The sequence below is a fragment of the Fusarium verticillioides genome, chromosome 1, assembly GCF_000149555.1.
Source record: "Fusarium verticillioides 7600 chromosome 1, whole genome shotgun sequence".
Taxonomy (NCBI): domain Eukaryota; kingdom Fungi; phylum Ascomycota; class Sordariomycetes; order Hypocreales; family Nectriaceae; genus Fusarium; species Fusarium verticillioides.
In genome coordinates, this window is record NC_031675.1 from 1,136,778 (window position 1) to 1,151,865 (window position 15,088).

General features: G+C 48.2%; 4 protein-coding genes across 5 annotated transcripts; 2 read left to right on the forward strand and 2 right to left on the reverse strand.

Moving 5' to 3' along the window:
• Nucleotides 1-410: 410 nt before the first annotated feature.
• Nucleotides 411-1,167, reverse strand: FVEG_09592 (hypothetical protein; the record flags this gene model as incomplete). Its single annotated transcript, XM_018898622.1, has 2 exons — nt 411-1,035; nt 1,097-1,167. 2 exons carry the CDS (start codon nt 1,165-1,167, stop codon nt 411-413), a joined length of 696 nt encoding a protein of 231 aa, XP_018756538.1.
• Nucleotides 1,168-1,641: 474 nt separating this feature from the next.
• FVEG_09591 (hypothetical protein) lies at nt 1,642-3,695 on the reverse strand. The gene is made up of 4 exons (XM_018898621.1): nt 3,311-3,695; nt 3,178-3,254; nt 2,000-3,114; nt 1,642-1,944 (listed from the first exon to the last, which is right to left on the reverse strand). The coding sequence occupies exons 1-4, from the start codon at nt 3,423-3,425 to the stop codon at nt 1,839-1,841; spliced, it is 1,413 nt and encodes a 470-aa protein (XP_018756537.1). The 5' UTR covers nt 3,426-3,695; the 3' UTR covers nt 1,642-1,838.
• A 201-nt stretch (nt 3,696-3,896) lies between these two features.
• FVEG_09590 (hypothetical protein) lies at nt 3,897-9,760 on the forward strand. The gene is made up of 2 exons (XM_018898620.1): nt 3,897-7,203; nt 7,252-9,760. Exons 1-2 carry the CDS (start codon nt 4,192-4,194, stop codon nt 9,559-9,561), a joined length of 5,322 nt encoding a protein of 1,773 aa, XP_018756536.1. The 5' UTR covers nt 3,897-4,191; the 3' UTR covers nt 9,562-9,760.
• A 2,615-nt stretch (nt 9,761-12,375) lies between these two features.
• On the forward strand, nt 12,376-14,974 carry FVEG_09589 (hypothetical protein). 2 transcript variants are annotated; one of them, XM_018898619.1, is made up of 4 exons: nt 12,376-12,439; nt 12,522-13,126; nt 13,202-13,977; nt 14,028-14,966. In XM_018898619.1, the coding sequence occupies exons 2-4, from the start codon at nt 13,036-13,038 to the stop codon at nt 14,805-14,807; spliced, it is 1,647 nt and encodes a 548-aa protein (XP_018756535.1). In that variant the 5' UTR covers nt 12,376-12,439; nt 12,522-13,035; the 3' UTR covers nt 14,808-14,966. The 2 variants fall into 2 exon arrangements, with proteins under 2 accessions (XP_018756535.1, XP_018756534.1); XM_018898618.1 differs by having other exon boundaries at nt 12,376-13,126; nt 14,028-14,974.
• Nucleotides 14,975-15,088: the final 114 nt, after the last annotated feature.

Consider the following 15,088-nt stretch of genomic DNA (forward strand, 5'->3'; position numbering starts at 1 on the left):
TAAACCGTCGTAGGGCGGGCAAAATAAACAAAACAATGGTGTAGCACAAAAAGAAGTCAGACTCGTCGCAATCAGTACATTCTGCATAAAGAAAACCTGTGTTTTATTTATCCTTCAATGGAAGGTGTCCCGGTCTCGACAAAGAAGTACTAGAGCTTCATTCTCCTATGCTAAAAGGCTTTGATAACGCTGCCCCGAAGTAATCGTCGAGATAATTCCATCTAGATACTTCTCCCATTCGCTCGCTTTGAATCCAGTGGTTCACTTCCCATAAAGCAATTGTCGCCAGACCTTTCCTTGATAGATGCTTCCCTCAGTTGTCCCCATGACCATAGCCCAGTGATCTGATTCATTCCCAAAAAGTTCCCATTGCTGTCAACTAGTTCATAGCTCATACCATCATAGCCCCCTCACTGATCCTTCTCAAAATCCTTGATGAGCTTGGCGCATTTACTCAAATTCTTCTTAGGCTCCCAAGTGTTCTCCTTGTTGCCAAAACCCTTCCACTTGACCTGGTAGTAAAGCACCTTGGTATCGGCGTCAACCTGAGAATCAATGATTTTCTCAACCTCCCATTCGGTAGTAGACTCGCTAGGCGTAGCCTTCTTTCTGGCAGGAGGGCTTCTCTCTGAGGCTGTTTCAGCTTTGGTCACTCTTGTCATGGCTGGAGGACGACCGCGACCTCTTTTTCCAGCAACGGGCTTCTTTTTCTCCGCGCCACAAGTATCCTCATCCTGAAGGCTAGCAGTGGATGCAACACGCTTAGAACGACGAGGTGGAGCTGAACTGTTCACTTGCGACCGACGCTGGCGCTTGGCTGGAGGGGCCGCCTTTGCATCTGCGGCTTCTTCGTCGCTCTCCTCTCCAGGCGAAGGAGCGCGCTTCTCGGGCTTAGAGTCTTGTTCAGTTTTCTCAGGCTCAGGAGAATTGAGTTCCTCTTCGGAACTCGCATAGTCCACAAGGTCAGAAGTAATTTTTGGGATGAGCTCTTCTTCTTCATCTTCATCACCATCCCCCTCGATACTAGCACAAGGCCTAGGATTTTCATATAAGCAAGTGTAACTACTGCGTCGAAGTATGAAGCCTAAGAACTTACCCGTTGTGCTCCTCCACAGGGGACTTATCGCGTGCATAGAAGACAGTGGGCCTAGACTTGGAAGGCGGCATCTTGGTGAAGAGTGAAAGAGAAGTGGAAAGATTTGGCGCTGCGACACCTATGTCTTCTTGAGAGTTAAGTCTTTGTGTGAGTTTGCTCGTTGTAAGAAAATCGTGTCGCGGATGATGTTGCGCGACTCTGACTTTGTTTTAGAATAAGGGTGAGATGAGATTCACCTGTACTCATAAATATAGTTAATACCTGACTGAATTAAATGGGGCAAAGAAAAGGTGAAGGGCTGACTTTTTTCTTTTCTTTTTTTTTTTGAAAAAAGAAAATAAAAAAATAACCCGAGGCGTTGTCAGTGATGGCAACTGCTAAGAGCCGAAGCGGTAGAGGATGTGCGACCTGGAGGATCGTAAAGTAGGTTGGCAGGTAAGTGAGGTGGATGGAGGTGGGAGAGAGAGACTACAGTCATTGATCGGGGAATATACTACATTTGAGAATGAACAATAGTCGACTGCCTTATCGACCACTTGATATGATACGTTGGCCAAATTCTCTGTTACAATAAGACTGTCATTTGTTAACGAAGACTCCTAAACTAATGTATGCATCTATGCTTTCTTTTGTTCCTGGTAATCTGCAAGGTTCCGTTTGATATGAGATCACTGCCCGTATGACCAAAGTGCCAGACTTCAACATGCTGATAATGAGAAGAGAGAGCGCTAGGATTCACTACCTAATCAAGCTCTTCCACCTCGTCGTCTCTGAGTTCTCTGAAACGACCCTCCCTCAAGGCGGTCTCCACCGGGTTCTGAACGTCAATAATGCCTGTCTTTTTCAATCTAAATGCCTGTTAGCTCTGTGCAACAAGTGAGTAGATAGAAAGTGTGAACTTACCGTTCAAATAATACGAAGAGTCTTTCAGCCTCTCGCTCCTTCTCTTCCTCCGTCATCTCAGGCTCGTCAACTGGCTTCTCAGCATCAACAAATTGGCCAGTGATGGGGTTGACAGGCTTCTGCTCCTTGGCCGCCTCACCAGCGCCGTGAGCCTCTGCAACCGAAGCTGGAATAGGGATGTTATTTTGGAAAAGAAAGCCAGATGCAAAGCCGTAGCCAACGTTCTCGACAAACTTGGAGGCATCCTTATCAGACAGCTCGAAGAGCACATGTTGGATCAGGTTGCGCAATGACGGGGCCATGGCGTTGTTGCTGTTTTGGAGTAGTTTGGCTGATAAGCTGTGTCCTTTGCCCAGAACATCCTTTCTCTCCTGCTCCGTTGGCAAGAGCTTTTCGCGAATGAACGCTTTCGTAGAATCAGGCGCATGCTCGTATATCGACCTTACGAGGCCAAGGACTGGGACAATGGAAGCATCCTTCTGATTGTCGGGAATTGTTCGAATGGAGACATCTAGAATGTCAATCACCCTAGATACTACCCTCTCAGGATCGCCCTTGGGGTGAAGAGCCTCCTGGTTCTCTGGGGTATTCAGGTCAAGATTAAGGAAGCCGTTAATGATGAATCCGACCGGAGGGTCAAGCGGCTTCGTTTGGGAAACGTCAGCCTTGAACAGTACAGCTATCAGATGAGGGACTGCAGGATTGAATAATGAGGCTTTCTCTTTACACCAATGTGTAACGTTGAACAAGAGCTTTACGGTTTCGGTGAGCGCCATGTCTTGCATGGGGTCAGCCTTGGCCTTGGTGTCCATTTCCTTTGCATGCTTTGCTAGGTTGTTGATAATGCGATCGGCCAGTTTATCTTTATCGAGGAGCTCCTTCAGGTCGATCTTTGTTTCATATGTGGTCAGGAACAAGATACGAGAATTGAGAAATTCATCATCATAATTTCCAGTGTCTAGTTCTTTGATGGCTTTCTGAGCAAAACCTTTGTCGACAAACATATGCCGCGTAGGAGGGACGAGAAGCATCAAATTAGCTATAACCTTCAGTGCAGCCCGAGCTGATTTGGTAGATGGTCTATCATAGGCATGGCGGAGGAGCATAGTGAAGCCCTGACAACAGTTAGCAATACTTCAAATCATTTGACCCTCATATGAGAACAGGGGTGCACTGACTGCTTCCGAGAAGAGAGGTTCGGCATTACTGGGGTCTCGACTGTATAGCTTAAGCTTTTCTAGAGCTAAGGCGCGGTCTGTCTACAGCATTAGGAGAGGATGCATTGCTATTCTTTCCAGTCAGGAGACTCACCATCTGGAAGAAACTGATCTTCTTCGAGATCTTCGGTGAGCGCTTCAACCAGTTCCGTGACCTCTTTGAGCTTCTGAGCCCCTGTGGGTAGACCAAAAGCTGGCTGAGCGGCCATGATGATTTGATGATGAGTGAAGAGGGGGATGTTGACGGCAGGTGTGGTGGTTTAAGATGAGCGGGGAGAAGATGATGGAAACTGGACATCAGCCACTAACAAAACGTGTTATTGCATTTTAAGAAGGAGTACTAGAGGTAGTTTTGGAGAATCTGGCAAGTGTTTAGAGCGCGATAGGACATCATGTTTGCTCTTTCACTTCTATTTATGTAAATTTTGTACTTTACTAATGACAAGGCCAATATCGAGGTGAGGTCCAATCCGTAGCTCTCTCTCGACCTGTTCTGGCATGTGCTTCACTGACACAGCAGGGTGCTGATCTGTAACGGGAACACGTAAAGTTTCGCTTACCTCAGCCATGAAAGACGCCTCTAGGCGACAGACAGGGGCCGATCCTGGGGCGTCTGACGCGCACGGTCCCTGAATCTTTAATTGATTCGCGGTTGCTCATCTAAAAAATCGCGTTCGCTTCGCGCGTTGGCCTGGAGAATTGAAGCGCGGATCGGTCAAGCATTTACTTACCTACGAATACTCCAGGCTCAGGTACCTAGTTAGTTACTCAAAGTCCTCAACGCTACGCAATATCACCATCTTCACTTACACCGACTCGTTCGTTCTCTTTGCGATAATATACAAATGCTTGCACTTTTTTGAGTCGCAGCAAAATCCACTGTTCCAATCTTAATCTCCTTAATATTCGCATGCGTTTTTAGTGGTTTCTCGGCCAATTCCCTGCTGTCTAGATCGCCAACGCTGCCTGGCAGCCATGGCATCTTCAGCCAAGGCCACCACCCTCGACGAACTTTCTCCCCGACCGCCAACTCCTCCTCGAGAATCTTTTCCAGATAAACTAGCTCCTATGAAGGCTTCAGTCGGTCGTCCCATCGACCCAAGACTGAGTCTTCAGACACCACCAGGCGCTAATACACCATCGTCGAACGGGGCAACCAACACCAATTCAGGCTCAAGGCGGACAAGGAAGAAGGTCGAATGGTCAAGCCATACCGAATATCGAGAAGCGTCCAAGTTCTTCAGATCGTCACCGATTACGACCCCTTCTGCTTCATCAAGGCCCGTGAAGGGTATCCTGAAGCCGTCACCGTCTCCCAACCCTCTTGCTTCACCTCTCAATGGCCATCCCAACGGCCTATCAAGCCAGATTAGTATCGCCGAAATGTTGGACTCGACAATAAAACAACTCGCCGGTTCCGACCGGGACTCGCGACTCGATGCATACATGATGCTCTCTCGTGCTCTCAAGGCTTCCAACAACCTACCAGACCGGGTTGCCCTACAAGACAAGATGAGCTTATTCATGTCCTTTATCGAACGAGATGTCAAATCCAAAAGAGATGAAGGGTCTCCTGACTCTTCTCTCATATTCCAAGCCCTCAGTCTTCTAACAACCTTTTTGCATTTTCCAGCCATTGCTTCTTCTCTCACATCAGACTTCGGCGTCTTCATAATCGACCATTGCATTCGATGCTTCTCGGACCCAGGGATCTCGAAGGACTTGGCACGCCACCTTATGCAAGTCGTTGCTTTCCAGTCCTTCTCACCAAAAGTCATGTCTTCCGATCGAGTCGGTCGGTTAGTCACATCGTTGCACAACATCGAGGATCATTTGACTGGCAAGAGTATCATCATGGGCCGTATCCAGATTTACAAGCGTCTTGTGAAGCAATCTCGAAACCATATGGCTGTCCACACGGCCTGGCTAGAGGATTTGTTTAACGATATGCTTACTCCGATTCGAGACATTCGAGCACAAGCAATTCTTTTGGGCACGGAAGCTGGCTTTTCGCTGCGAAATGAGAAGCCTGTGATGCGCAAGGTGACCGAGATTCTGCAGTCGACGGCGGACAAACAAATCTATATTCAGTATTACATCCAGCGACTCGACACTATGCTCAAAGAGAAACAACTCTTGTCAACTGTTCCACAGATCTGGGGTGCTGTGACCCTTTTCCTGCAATGCCCTCTCAGTCGATGGCAACACTTTGCTCCATGGTTCAAGATTGCGCAGGACTCGTTCAACTGTACCGATTTGCAGACTAAACTGGAAGCCAACTACGGCTGGAATCGCTATGTCTATCTTTCAATCACCAGCAACAAATTGCCCCCAAAGTCTCTGGGTGTAATGGCACAACCCCTAGCAAGCCAACTCCGGCGCAAATTCAGTTCGAAGCAGTCAGAGGAAGCCATGAAGCTTCGCAGAACAGTGATGGGTGGTATTTGCAACCTGTGTTACTATGCCTTCCGGCCTAGTCAAGATGTTACATGGATCGACGCTGCCTGGGATACTATCCTTGCACCTATCACGCAACAACTAGTTCAGCTCGATGCGCAAGCCGAGTTTTCTGCTGACTCCGTAACGCAAGCGACCCGAATTGTGACCGGACTCCTCGACGTTTCGACCCCGAGAAGCTGGAAAGACGAAAGGATCAAGGATGTTGCCCCTATAAGCCCTGAGGAGCTGCCTTCAATCGACTCAAAATGGGCTCGCCGGAATTCGGAGAAGATCTTTGGCCTTGTTGGACCAATTCTGGAGAAGAAATTCCACGACTTGGCTAATACCGAAAGTTTAGCCTATAGACTCTGGCAAGCCTTCGTTGGTTCTATTGCTGTCGCCTCGGCAAAGGATATCAAGGTGACTGACGAGACAGCGAGATTCATCGCCCAAGCTTTCGATTTGTTGTCCAAGGTGTGGTCAACCGGGCTGCCTGAAGGGTCTGAGTCTGCAGGCACAAAGTATCTGTCGAGTGTCAGGCATTATGTCGATGTCCTTGTTCGCAACCTTGGCCTGCTCCCCTTCACGGAGAAGAAGCTATCCATGTCTCTTGCTAATACCTTTGAGCCTGCTTCAACTCCTAGCCGGATTGATCGCACTGACAAGTCAAACGGCACTGTTCAGACGCCGCTTTATCACCTATTTTCCATACTTTGTTCCAAGCCACCAGGATTGGCTGACGATGAAGATCTTGCCGAGTGCTTCTTAGCTGTTTTTGATCCATTCTTCCAAGGCAAATCTTCAAAAGCTCGCGTAGAGCTGTCTAGAGAGATGCTCCGACTCTTGCCGCGAGACGCTCTTTCACCATACGGTCCATGGGTTCTCGCTGCTCAGAACATTCGTACTTTGCTAGATCAAAACCCATCGCCATCCGGCTCGCTACCACCTAGCAGCGAGAGATTACTTGGACCTGAATACCGGGAGATAGTATCGCTTCTCGAACGAGGACTTGTTTCGCACCCTACGCTCCCTCAAGAACAATGGTTCTCTCTTTTCAACTTGTTATCTGACCACATCGCTCAAGAGTCTGGAGATTCAGGTCGCGCCCTTGGTCTTGTAGAGCCTCTTTCCAAGATTGTTACAGACAACTTCTTCGAGGATTCTGAAAGATCAAACCAGATGGCGCTGGCGGTAGCGATTGCGCTATTCAAAATTGCCAAACTACCCCGAGATCGTCAGGCTGTTGAGGCTGCTCGGCGACGACTCTGGGGTGCCCCTCCCACGGCTTCACGATCCTCCTCATTTGACCCGTTCCAGTATCTTTACCAACTTCAAGGTCAGAGTATGAAATACTTCTACGAAAACGAGGCCGAATGCAATGATCAAAAGATGGCGGCCTATTTTGAGGCTGTCAACGCTTTCATTGTCGCATCCTTTTCGCAAAATGGCATCAAAACTCTCCCCAAGTTGCAAACAGGACTCAGTCCATGGATCCAGGATGAAAAAGCGCATAAGTTATTGCGCAGTGATTCTCCTGTCTCTGGATCTGTAAGTCATTCCAATGGGTGCACTCTTTTATATGCTAATTATCTCCAGGTGCGGACTCTGTGGGATAACATTTGTGGCCAGCTATTGACACTCGGTCGATTGGAGGACAAGGTCCTCGACACAGTCGAGCCTCTTGTCGCTGCGGGTTTTAGAAGTAAACATCGTCACGTCGTAAACAAGATGGCAGAGACATGGAACGCTCTAGTAAAGGACGAAGAGAGCCTGGACTGCTCTGAGAGCCTCAAGTCGATTATAGCTTCCTTACGGCCAAGAGTTGATGTCTCATTCCCTGGCATGGAACATTCCAGTGGCGAGTTCGGAGCCCAAGCGCAAACCTTTGTCGATACACAGGAAGATTTGAGCTTCGTCGCTCTATCATCTGCCAAGTCATCGGGGCAAGGTGTTGAGCAAGCAGCCTCACCTGTACCATCCATATCGAAGATGAGTCTTAGGGGTGCGACGACTAGAAAGCGCCGCAGAGATGCCACCCCTGAATCTGCAAAGACAAAACCGGCTAAGCGAACAGCTACACCCCGTCTTCGCCATGACAACTCTCAGATCCAATTTGCCCCAATTGTCTCATCACCATTGCTTGAGGAGTCCCAACATCTTACTGAAAGGCAGAGGGAAGTCCGTGAGCGACAAGAAGAAAATGCCGCCCTGTATCCCGGTATCCGATCGAGCCCACGGACTCGAGCAAAGGCTGCGATCGAGGAGAGCTCCAAGGATGCTGAGATACATAAACCCAGCAGACTCGAAACTACCCCTGAACGCGCAGCTTCCTACGATGAGTTCATCAATCTGACACCCACTCCTCGACGTGGCCAAGCTCTTCATCTCGAGGGCTTGAACGACCCACCTTCATCACCACCGGACCCGAGACGCAACCCTCTGTTATCTGAAATACAAACCCGATCAAAGGCTAGAGACTCGATCGTCAACTGGCAGTTTTCTTCGCCACCTGGTTCACCTTCCATCAGTCAACAGACTAATGAAGACCAAGCTGAGGTGGAGACTCCTTCTGCTAAGAACAAGACCTCTGGTAAGAACACACGGTCTAAGCGACGCAGGAGGAGGGCAGAATCATCAAAGAAGGAGGAGGTCATTCCCTCAAGTCTTGGTAGTCAGGAGGTGGTGGCCGAAGACGCGGAGGTACTACCAGATGCGCCACCCAGCCAAGATGTGGAAGAGATCAAAGAGGAACATATCGAACCGCCTGCCCTCAGCCAGCTGGAAAGCCCTCAACGAACAGCCCCGCCTCCAGCACAGGTTCTGGAAACACCAAAGTCTGCAGACGACGAATTTGTGGATGCCAGGAGCAGCCCTGCAAAGGCCGTTGATGACCAGGCTGTTGAAAGCGGGTCTAAGGTGGCTAACAGCCAGAATCAAGACTCATCTTTCGCGCTCAGTGAAGGCGATGAAAGCAGCCTCGTGAGATTTGTGGTGGAACTCGAATCTAGAAGATGCCATCTTCCATTTGACAAGTACAACTCAGTTTCTGTTTCCCCTGAGAAGAAAAAGAACGACGCATCTCCCGAAAAATGCATAGAGGTCCAAGGAGACAATTCTGCCGACGAAGAACAGAATGACACTAAGGAGCCTTCGCCATCTAGTGTTGTTCCCTCTACGCCTGTTGAATCAAGCCAAGAGAAGAATGAAAGCCAAAACACAAACCAAACTAGTAGCAAGAGGAAGAGAAAGCGAAGCGCCGTGTATGCAGAGACACGTCGCAAAAAGAGACGGTCGGCCGACCCATCAGGACAAGAGCAGGTCGAAGATAGCCAGTCAACGTCTCAAGAAACGGCCTCGCCTATTCCAACCGTGCGACGGTCATCTAGACGAAATGCTGGACAAAAGGGCAAGGAGCTACGAAACCGAGAGGTCCAGGCGTCGCCTACCAAAAGGTCTACACGCTCATCTTCCCAAGCGCCCCAGACAACGTCAAAGCCGACCGATGCACGTGATGACGGTGACACCGATGAGGAACTCATGTCACAACTGGTGACAGAGTCCTTTGCAGCCTCGCTAAGCCAAGAGCCTGAGTTTCGGGTGCCTGATGAAGTCATTGAGGACTCTATGGAAGTTCTACCAAATGTTAGCGAATCAGGTGAAGAGGTCCAGGAGGATCAGCCACAAGCAGAAGAGGAGGGTCAAGAAGTTGCCGAGCCAAAAGAAGATGAGGATGAAGAAGAAACACCAGTACCACACAAGACAAGGTCAATCATGGACACTCTTCGTGGTGGATTACAGCAATTGCAGGCGGCAGCACTTAGCCGCGACGAGGTTTACCAGCTAGAAGACATGCTTATGGATATGAAGAGGGAGCTCTTCGAAGCAGAACGACGAGGAAGGCATTGATTAGGAAATGAATTTAAGACGGGAAGCATTGTCATCGGCGCGTTGGGGTTTTTATTCTTGGGAACTGCTTATAATACAATACCTCCATCCATGTACAGAGTTGCCTGATTAGCCTGTCGCTTATCTCATTAAAAGCATTGCATGGATATCTGTACATTTACATATTCTGTAGAAAGGAAACAATCAAAGAAATGATGAGATGAATATGCCATGCCAATGTGTCGAGTGAAACAGTATACCGACAATTATGGCTGGGAGATACTCGAGTTGATGCACGTGAGATCTTGTTACCAAAAGTAGTAAGCAATCCGAGTTACGAGTCAGAAACACACGTCCCGTGTACATGTATCCACCATTATCCATGAGGAGAATACGGGGAAGCATAATATGATAATGTGGAGGATCGTCAGATGTAATCTTTGAGAGCAGCTTCGGACGTTCCTAAACGGGTAATCCGATGAACGGAGTTGCAGTGTGACACGGGGAAGAGGGTCGATTATCGATCCAGGTTTTTGATCTTGGTGTAACAGACGGGCCTTATAATTGATACTGTGTGAAACCGAGGTTCTAGAAAGGGTAAATCGTAGTGATAAGCGGCTCTCGGGAATCAATTTGGACGATGATGCTTCAGTATCCGTACAGCAGTGTACCTTTCTGTCGGCGGCTCAGTATGGACTCCGCATATCTCGAGATTTTACCGTATTGCTGCTGCCTGGCATGATTCAGCTCTGGTGATGAACCAGGGTCAAGGGTTCTACATGCTGCTCTCCCTCCTGTTCTTAACAGCAAGGAAAAACTGCTGGCGCGATCCCTACGTCAGGCAGATTCCCATGGCGGAGAACTAACAGGGCAATGATGTGCACGTTTGCCCCGTTGGTGACATGGGTTTGCAGGTTTAACACCATTGATGTCTGCCACTGACTGAGAGAGTTTATCGCGTGAGTGTATCGTGGCATGAAATACAGGGACCTGTAAAAATAAAGGCTTGAGAGATCGTAGATACCATGAGGTTAAAGATGAAGACATAAGCAGTTACTCAAAATGGATTGGCGTCAAATGGTGTAAGTGGTGATGCCTTCATAACCCTGTTGCAAAAGGGCCGAGGAAAAGCAACGAATATTCACAAAACGAGGGACTAAAGCTATTAAATGAGAGGATAAATCTTTAGTTTTTCTTTCTAAGAAACTTACATTGACGAACAGCACGTAATGCGTGTCTCTAAGCTGTTGTAGATGATGGCCCTTGGCTGATAGACACAAGGCAGTTCGGTTTGTACTCTTATGAGACCATGGCATAGAATTGGGCCATTACCGGTAATATATTACTCTCCGCTGAAACCTGTGCTTGGGCTCTTGTTTGCCTCGTTTGAAGTTGTTTTGGATGAGGTTGAAGAAGGCTACCCAAAGGAGTCAAGTGGCTTATTAAATGCCTGACCAAGCAGCCAATGAACAACATGGAACAACATATAAAGAATTAGATTGCATCGTAAACGAGAACATGGTCCATTCCCGTTTGAAGACTCTATGATAAATCGGTTCCCTTCTGAGAAACCCTCATTGGCTGGCGTATGTTTAGGGTCTGGCGTCCGGCAGTTGCACCGATCGATTGTGATGAACCTGACCAGTTCGGGAATTTCATGGCGAGGTCCTTGTTGAGGCCGAATGTTATTAACCATTGTAGGCAACCCGAGGACTGTAGGCACTTGTCTTAGATACATACACAGAATTGATAATGTATCTCATCTCATCTGGGCAACCATCACGATGCTTTGGCCTTATTCGGCCCGCCGAGTTGAGAATGACGTCAACTGTTAACAGTCCGGGGGTTCTGGGGTTTAGCAATTCTGCGTTTTATAGCCGTTATCATCCATAAAAGGGAATTGAAAGCGGAGGGTCGGGCAGAGACGGTGGATAGTGTCCTTCGTTACGGTCAGCGAGGCCTTTTCTTCGCATTTGTCTATTTAAACTGATTGGGCAGTTGATGTCTACAGCGGGTTTGTGATGGAGTCAGTGGACTGCAGGCTGGATCTTGGCGTGTACGTGACAGGGACTGAAGCGCGGTAAATGGTGCGTTTCTGACTGTTCAATTCCATTCTTGACGGTCAATTTGTTCAAGAGTGTACTGTTTTGTACTGTGTAGTCTCAGTCTCGTTGATCAAGAGTGATGATGGTGGTTTTGCAGACCTCATACATATCATTCCTTTCAAGTTGGAGTTGCCATCGTAGGCTGAAGGTCACAAAGAAAGCAGAATACCTCAGGGTAAAGTACCTACCTTAGTACCTAGGTAGGTAAGGTAGAGCCTCATCACTGGGCGATACTAGCATAGACCAAGACATTGGCAAGAAGGATGCTATTTCCACGGTTCCTTCCTTGGGCTGCCCAGAGTCAAGATCACGTGTAGAAACCTCAACCTCTCCTTCAGATTTCATCTCCATTCTCCATTCAGAAACCCGGACTTTTGATAAGACTTCATCCGAGGTTAGGAAACCTGTGAAATTCTCTAAATTGTCCAAGGGCCTTGGCTCCTTCGTTTGCCTACTCTCGCCCAATCACGATTCAAAGATCCGTCACAAACTGACTATCAAGGCACAAGCCGACGTTAAATTTCGATTTCGAGAAAACATTGCCAACAGGCTCCTGCCTGCCTCAGGAAACTTCTAAAGTTCAAACTATGGCTAATACCTCAGAAAATGCGACAATAATGGGACCATCAGAGGCCTACAAAACACTGACGCCTTGAGTGCCCCGATTTTTACACCCTCGAAAGGGCCCTCAGTTGAGAGGGACTTGCGATGACGTCGTATTCCCCACGCTCCAGCCTTCTAAAAGTTCCCCATGTTTACTTCCCCAACTCGTCCGATTTCTGCGGAGGCGAGAGGTAAACTTTAAGACCTTCTCCACGAGTTTATGTTTCCAAGGTGACATTATAGAGAAGGATATAATATTGACTCTCTAAACAGTAGCCAGTCAATGAACCAGAGCAATGCATCATACGAGAGACCCAGACAGTTACCTCCAGGGCTGAACTGTCACTTACTCGTTCGCACAACGCCCTGAAAACTTTACGATGCCGTAATGCAGGGATCATTGCCCTGCTGGCCATGGGTGCACACGACTGCGGATCTCGGTATACTTTATTGTATGCACAGTATGGTCATAGGCACTATCACTTTTCGTCGATGGGTCCATCACAAATGGCCAAGACCAAGACAATAATGGATGGGCAGCCAAGGTCTGTCTCAGTTACCAGCTTCTCGCATGGCCTGGGGGGTGGACACCCAGAGGCCGTGGATCCAGTGTCGAGCACTACTTTACATGACTCTGTTTCTGCAGTACGACATGCAAGACCCTCGAGCTTGCGTTTCTTTATAAGCCCGAGTATCCCCCGGCCTCAACCGTTTTCAATACCAACCTTTGTTGTCGTCCCAGTGACCTTGAGTTTGAAGAAACATTATTGGTTTCGAACTCTTCATCATGTTCAAGAAGTACTTTGGCCTTCGAGGCCAGGCCCTCAACTATGCCATCAGTACCATTGCCGGAACCGATTTCCTGCTCTTTGGTTATGGTAATACCTGCCACTTTATACACAACGGCTCTAAGTCAAGCCATGGAAACAGATGCTAATAAATAATCCTTATAGACCAAGGTGTTATGGGTGGTATCTTGACAATGGCACCTTTCATGGAGCAATTCCCCGACATGCATAGCGATGATCCTACAGTATCGGCGGCTGTTCGAAAGGACCGCTCTAATTATCAAGGCATCGCTGTTTCGTCTTACAACCTGGGATGCTTCTTTGGTGCAATTGCTACCATCTTTCTTGGTAACAAGCTCGGCCGCAGGAAAATGATTATGCTCGGTACCACAATCATGGTTGTTGGTGCTGCTCTTCAGGCTTCTGCGTTCACTCTGGAACACTTCATCATCGGACGAATCATCACTGGTCTTGGTAACGGCGGCAATACATCTACTGTTCCAATGTGGCAATCAGAAACTTGCTCCGCCCATAAACGCGGTAAACTGGTAATGATCGAGGGTGCGCTCATCACACTCGGCATTACCATCTCGTACTGGGTCGACTACGGCATGTACTTTGCGCAAGACACATCTGCCTGCTGGCGCTTCCCAATGGCGTTCCAGATTGTCTTCTGTCTAATTATTATGGCCTTTGTTATGAACCTTCCAGAGTCTCCTCGTTGGCTTGTGCTCAAGGGACGTGATGAAGATGCAAAGGAGGTCATTGCTGTCATTGCCAACCAGGATGTCCAGAGCAAACATGTGGAAAACGAGTTCAAGGCCATCAAGGAGACTGCTGCAGAGATGAGTAAGGGATCATTCTCAGACTTGTTCTCTCGAAACCACAACAAGAACCTCCACCGAACTCTTATTGCCTATATCAACCAAATGTTTCAACAGGTAAGACCCATGAAGTCCCAGGAATCAAATAGCTACTGACATCGAAATAGATCTCTGGTATCAATTTGATTACTTACTACGCTGCTACCATTTATGCTGGACTCGGTATGACTGGTCACATGCCTCTACTCATGGCCGCTCTCAACGGTACCGAATATTTCTTGGCCTCACTCCCTGCTATCTGGCTGGTTGAGCGGGTTGGCCGTCGAAAGCTTATGCTCTTTGGCGCCGCAGGCCAGTGTGCATCCATGGCGATTCTTGCTGGGGTTGGTTCCAGCGATGCGAGGGCTTGTCAGATTATTGGGATTGTCTTCTTGTTTGTGTTCAACTCATTCTTCGCTGTTGGCTGGCTTGGCATGACCTGGTTGTACCCTGCTGAGATCACACCTCTTCGAATCCGTGCGCCTGCCAACGCTCTATCGACCTCAAGTAACTGGATTTTCAACTGGCTGGTGGTTATGATCACTCCTCCTGCATTTGAGAACATTGGATCCAACACATATGTCATCTTTGCAGTCATTAACGCCATCATGGTTCCTTCAGTCTACTTCTTCTTCCCTGAGACTGCATACCGATCTCTGGAAGAAATGGATACTATCTTCCAGAAGGTGGGGCATGGTTTTCAGGGCGCACTCGATGTGGTTAAGCAGGCCAAGGTCGAGCCTCGACGGTATGACAACAACGGAAACCTTCTCATTGCCATTGAGGAGGCTGAGGAGAAGGGACACGTTGAGCATCGAAGTGGAAGCTCAAGTGGACAGAGCGGCGAAGGTAATAATGCTGCCATGTTTACTTCACACGACGAAGAGAACCAGCGTCGAGAAAACTAAGAGGTGCTACCGGTTAAACGAACGGCGGGTGCCATGAGTGGTGGCTTTAAAAACTATACCGAGTGGTTGAGAGAAAGAAGAAATTTAGTTGGTCAAGTGTCATGATGAAACATATAGCAGCATATAGATACCCGATTGAGTAAGAATCTTGTACCAATTTTGTGTAACTTTGACTGCTTCAACGGCCCGTCCGTTGCATTGTGAAACTGTATTTCCGAGACTGTTATAGTACATGACGCTCACAACGAGGCAAGGCAATGAGATTTTGGAGTGAGTTTTTT

Bases quoted from the DNA above. Each gene is read 5' to 3' on its own strand.
- FVEG_09591 (XM_018898621.1), bottom strand. From the start codon at position 3,425: ATGGCCGCTCAGCCAGCTTTTGGTCTACCCACAGGGGCTCAGAAGCTC. The intron at 3,255-3,310 runs GTGAGTCTCCTG...TGCTGTAGACAG, and splicing joins AGATCAGTTTCTTCCAGATG to ACCGCGCCTTAGCTCTAGAA. The intron at 3,115-3,177 runs GTCAGTGCACCC...AACTGTTGTCAG, and splicing joins AACCTCTCTTCTCGGAAGCA to GGCTTCACTATGCTCCTCCG.
- FVEG_09590 (XM_018898620.1), top strand. From the start codon at position 4,192: ATGGCATCTTCAGCCAAGGCCACCACCCTCGACGAACTTTCTCCCCGA. The intron at 7,204-7,251 runs GTAAGTCATTCC...AATTATCTCCAG, and splicing joins ATTCTCCTGTCTCTGGATCT to GTGCGGACTCTGTGGGATAA.
- FVEG_09589 (XM_018898618.1), top strand. From the start codon at position 13,036: ATGTTCAAGAAGTACTTTGGCCTTCGAGGCCAGGCCCTCAACTATGCC. The intron at 13,127-13,201 runs GTAATACCTGCC...TAATCCTTATAG, and splicing joins TTTCCTGCTCTTTGGTTATG to ACCAAGGTGTTATGGGTGGT. The intron at 13,978-14,027 runs GTAAGACCCATG...ACATCGAAATAG, and splicing joins TCAACCAAATGTTTCAACAG to ATCTCTGGTATCAATTTGAT.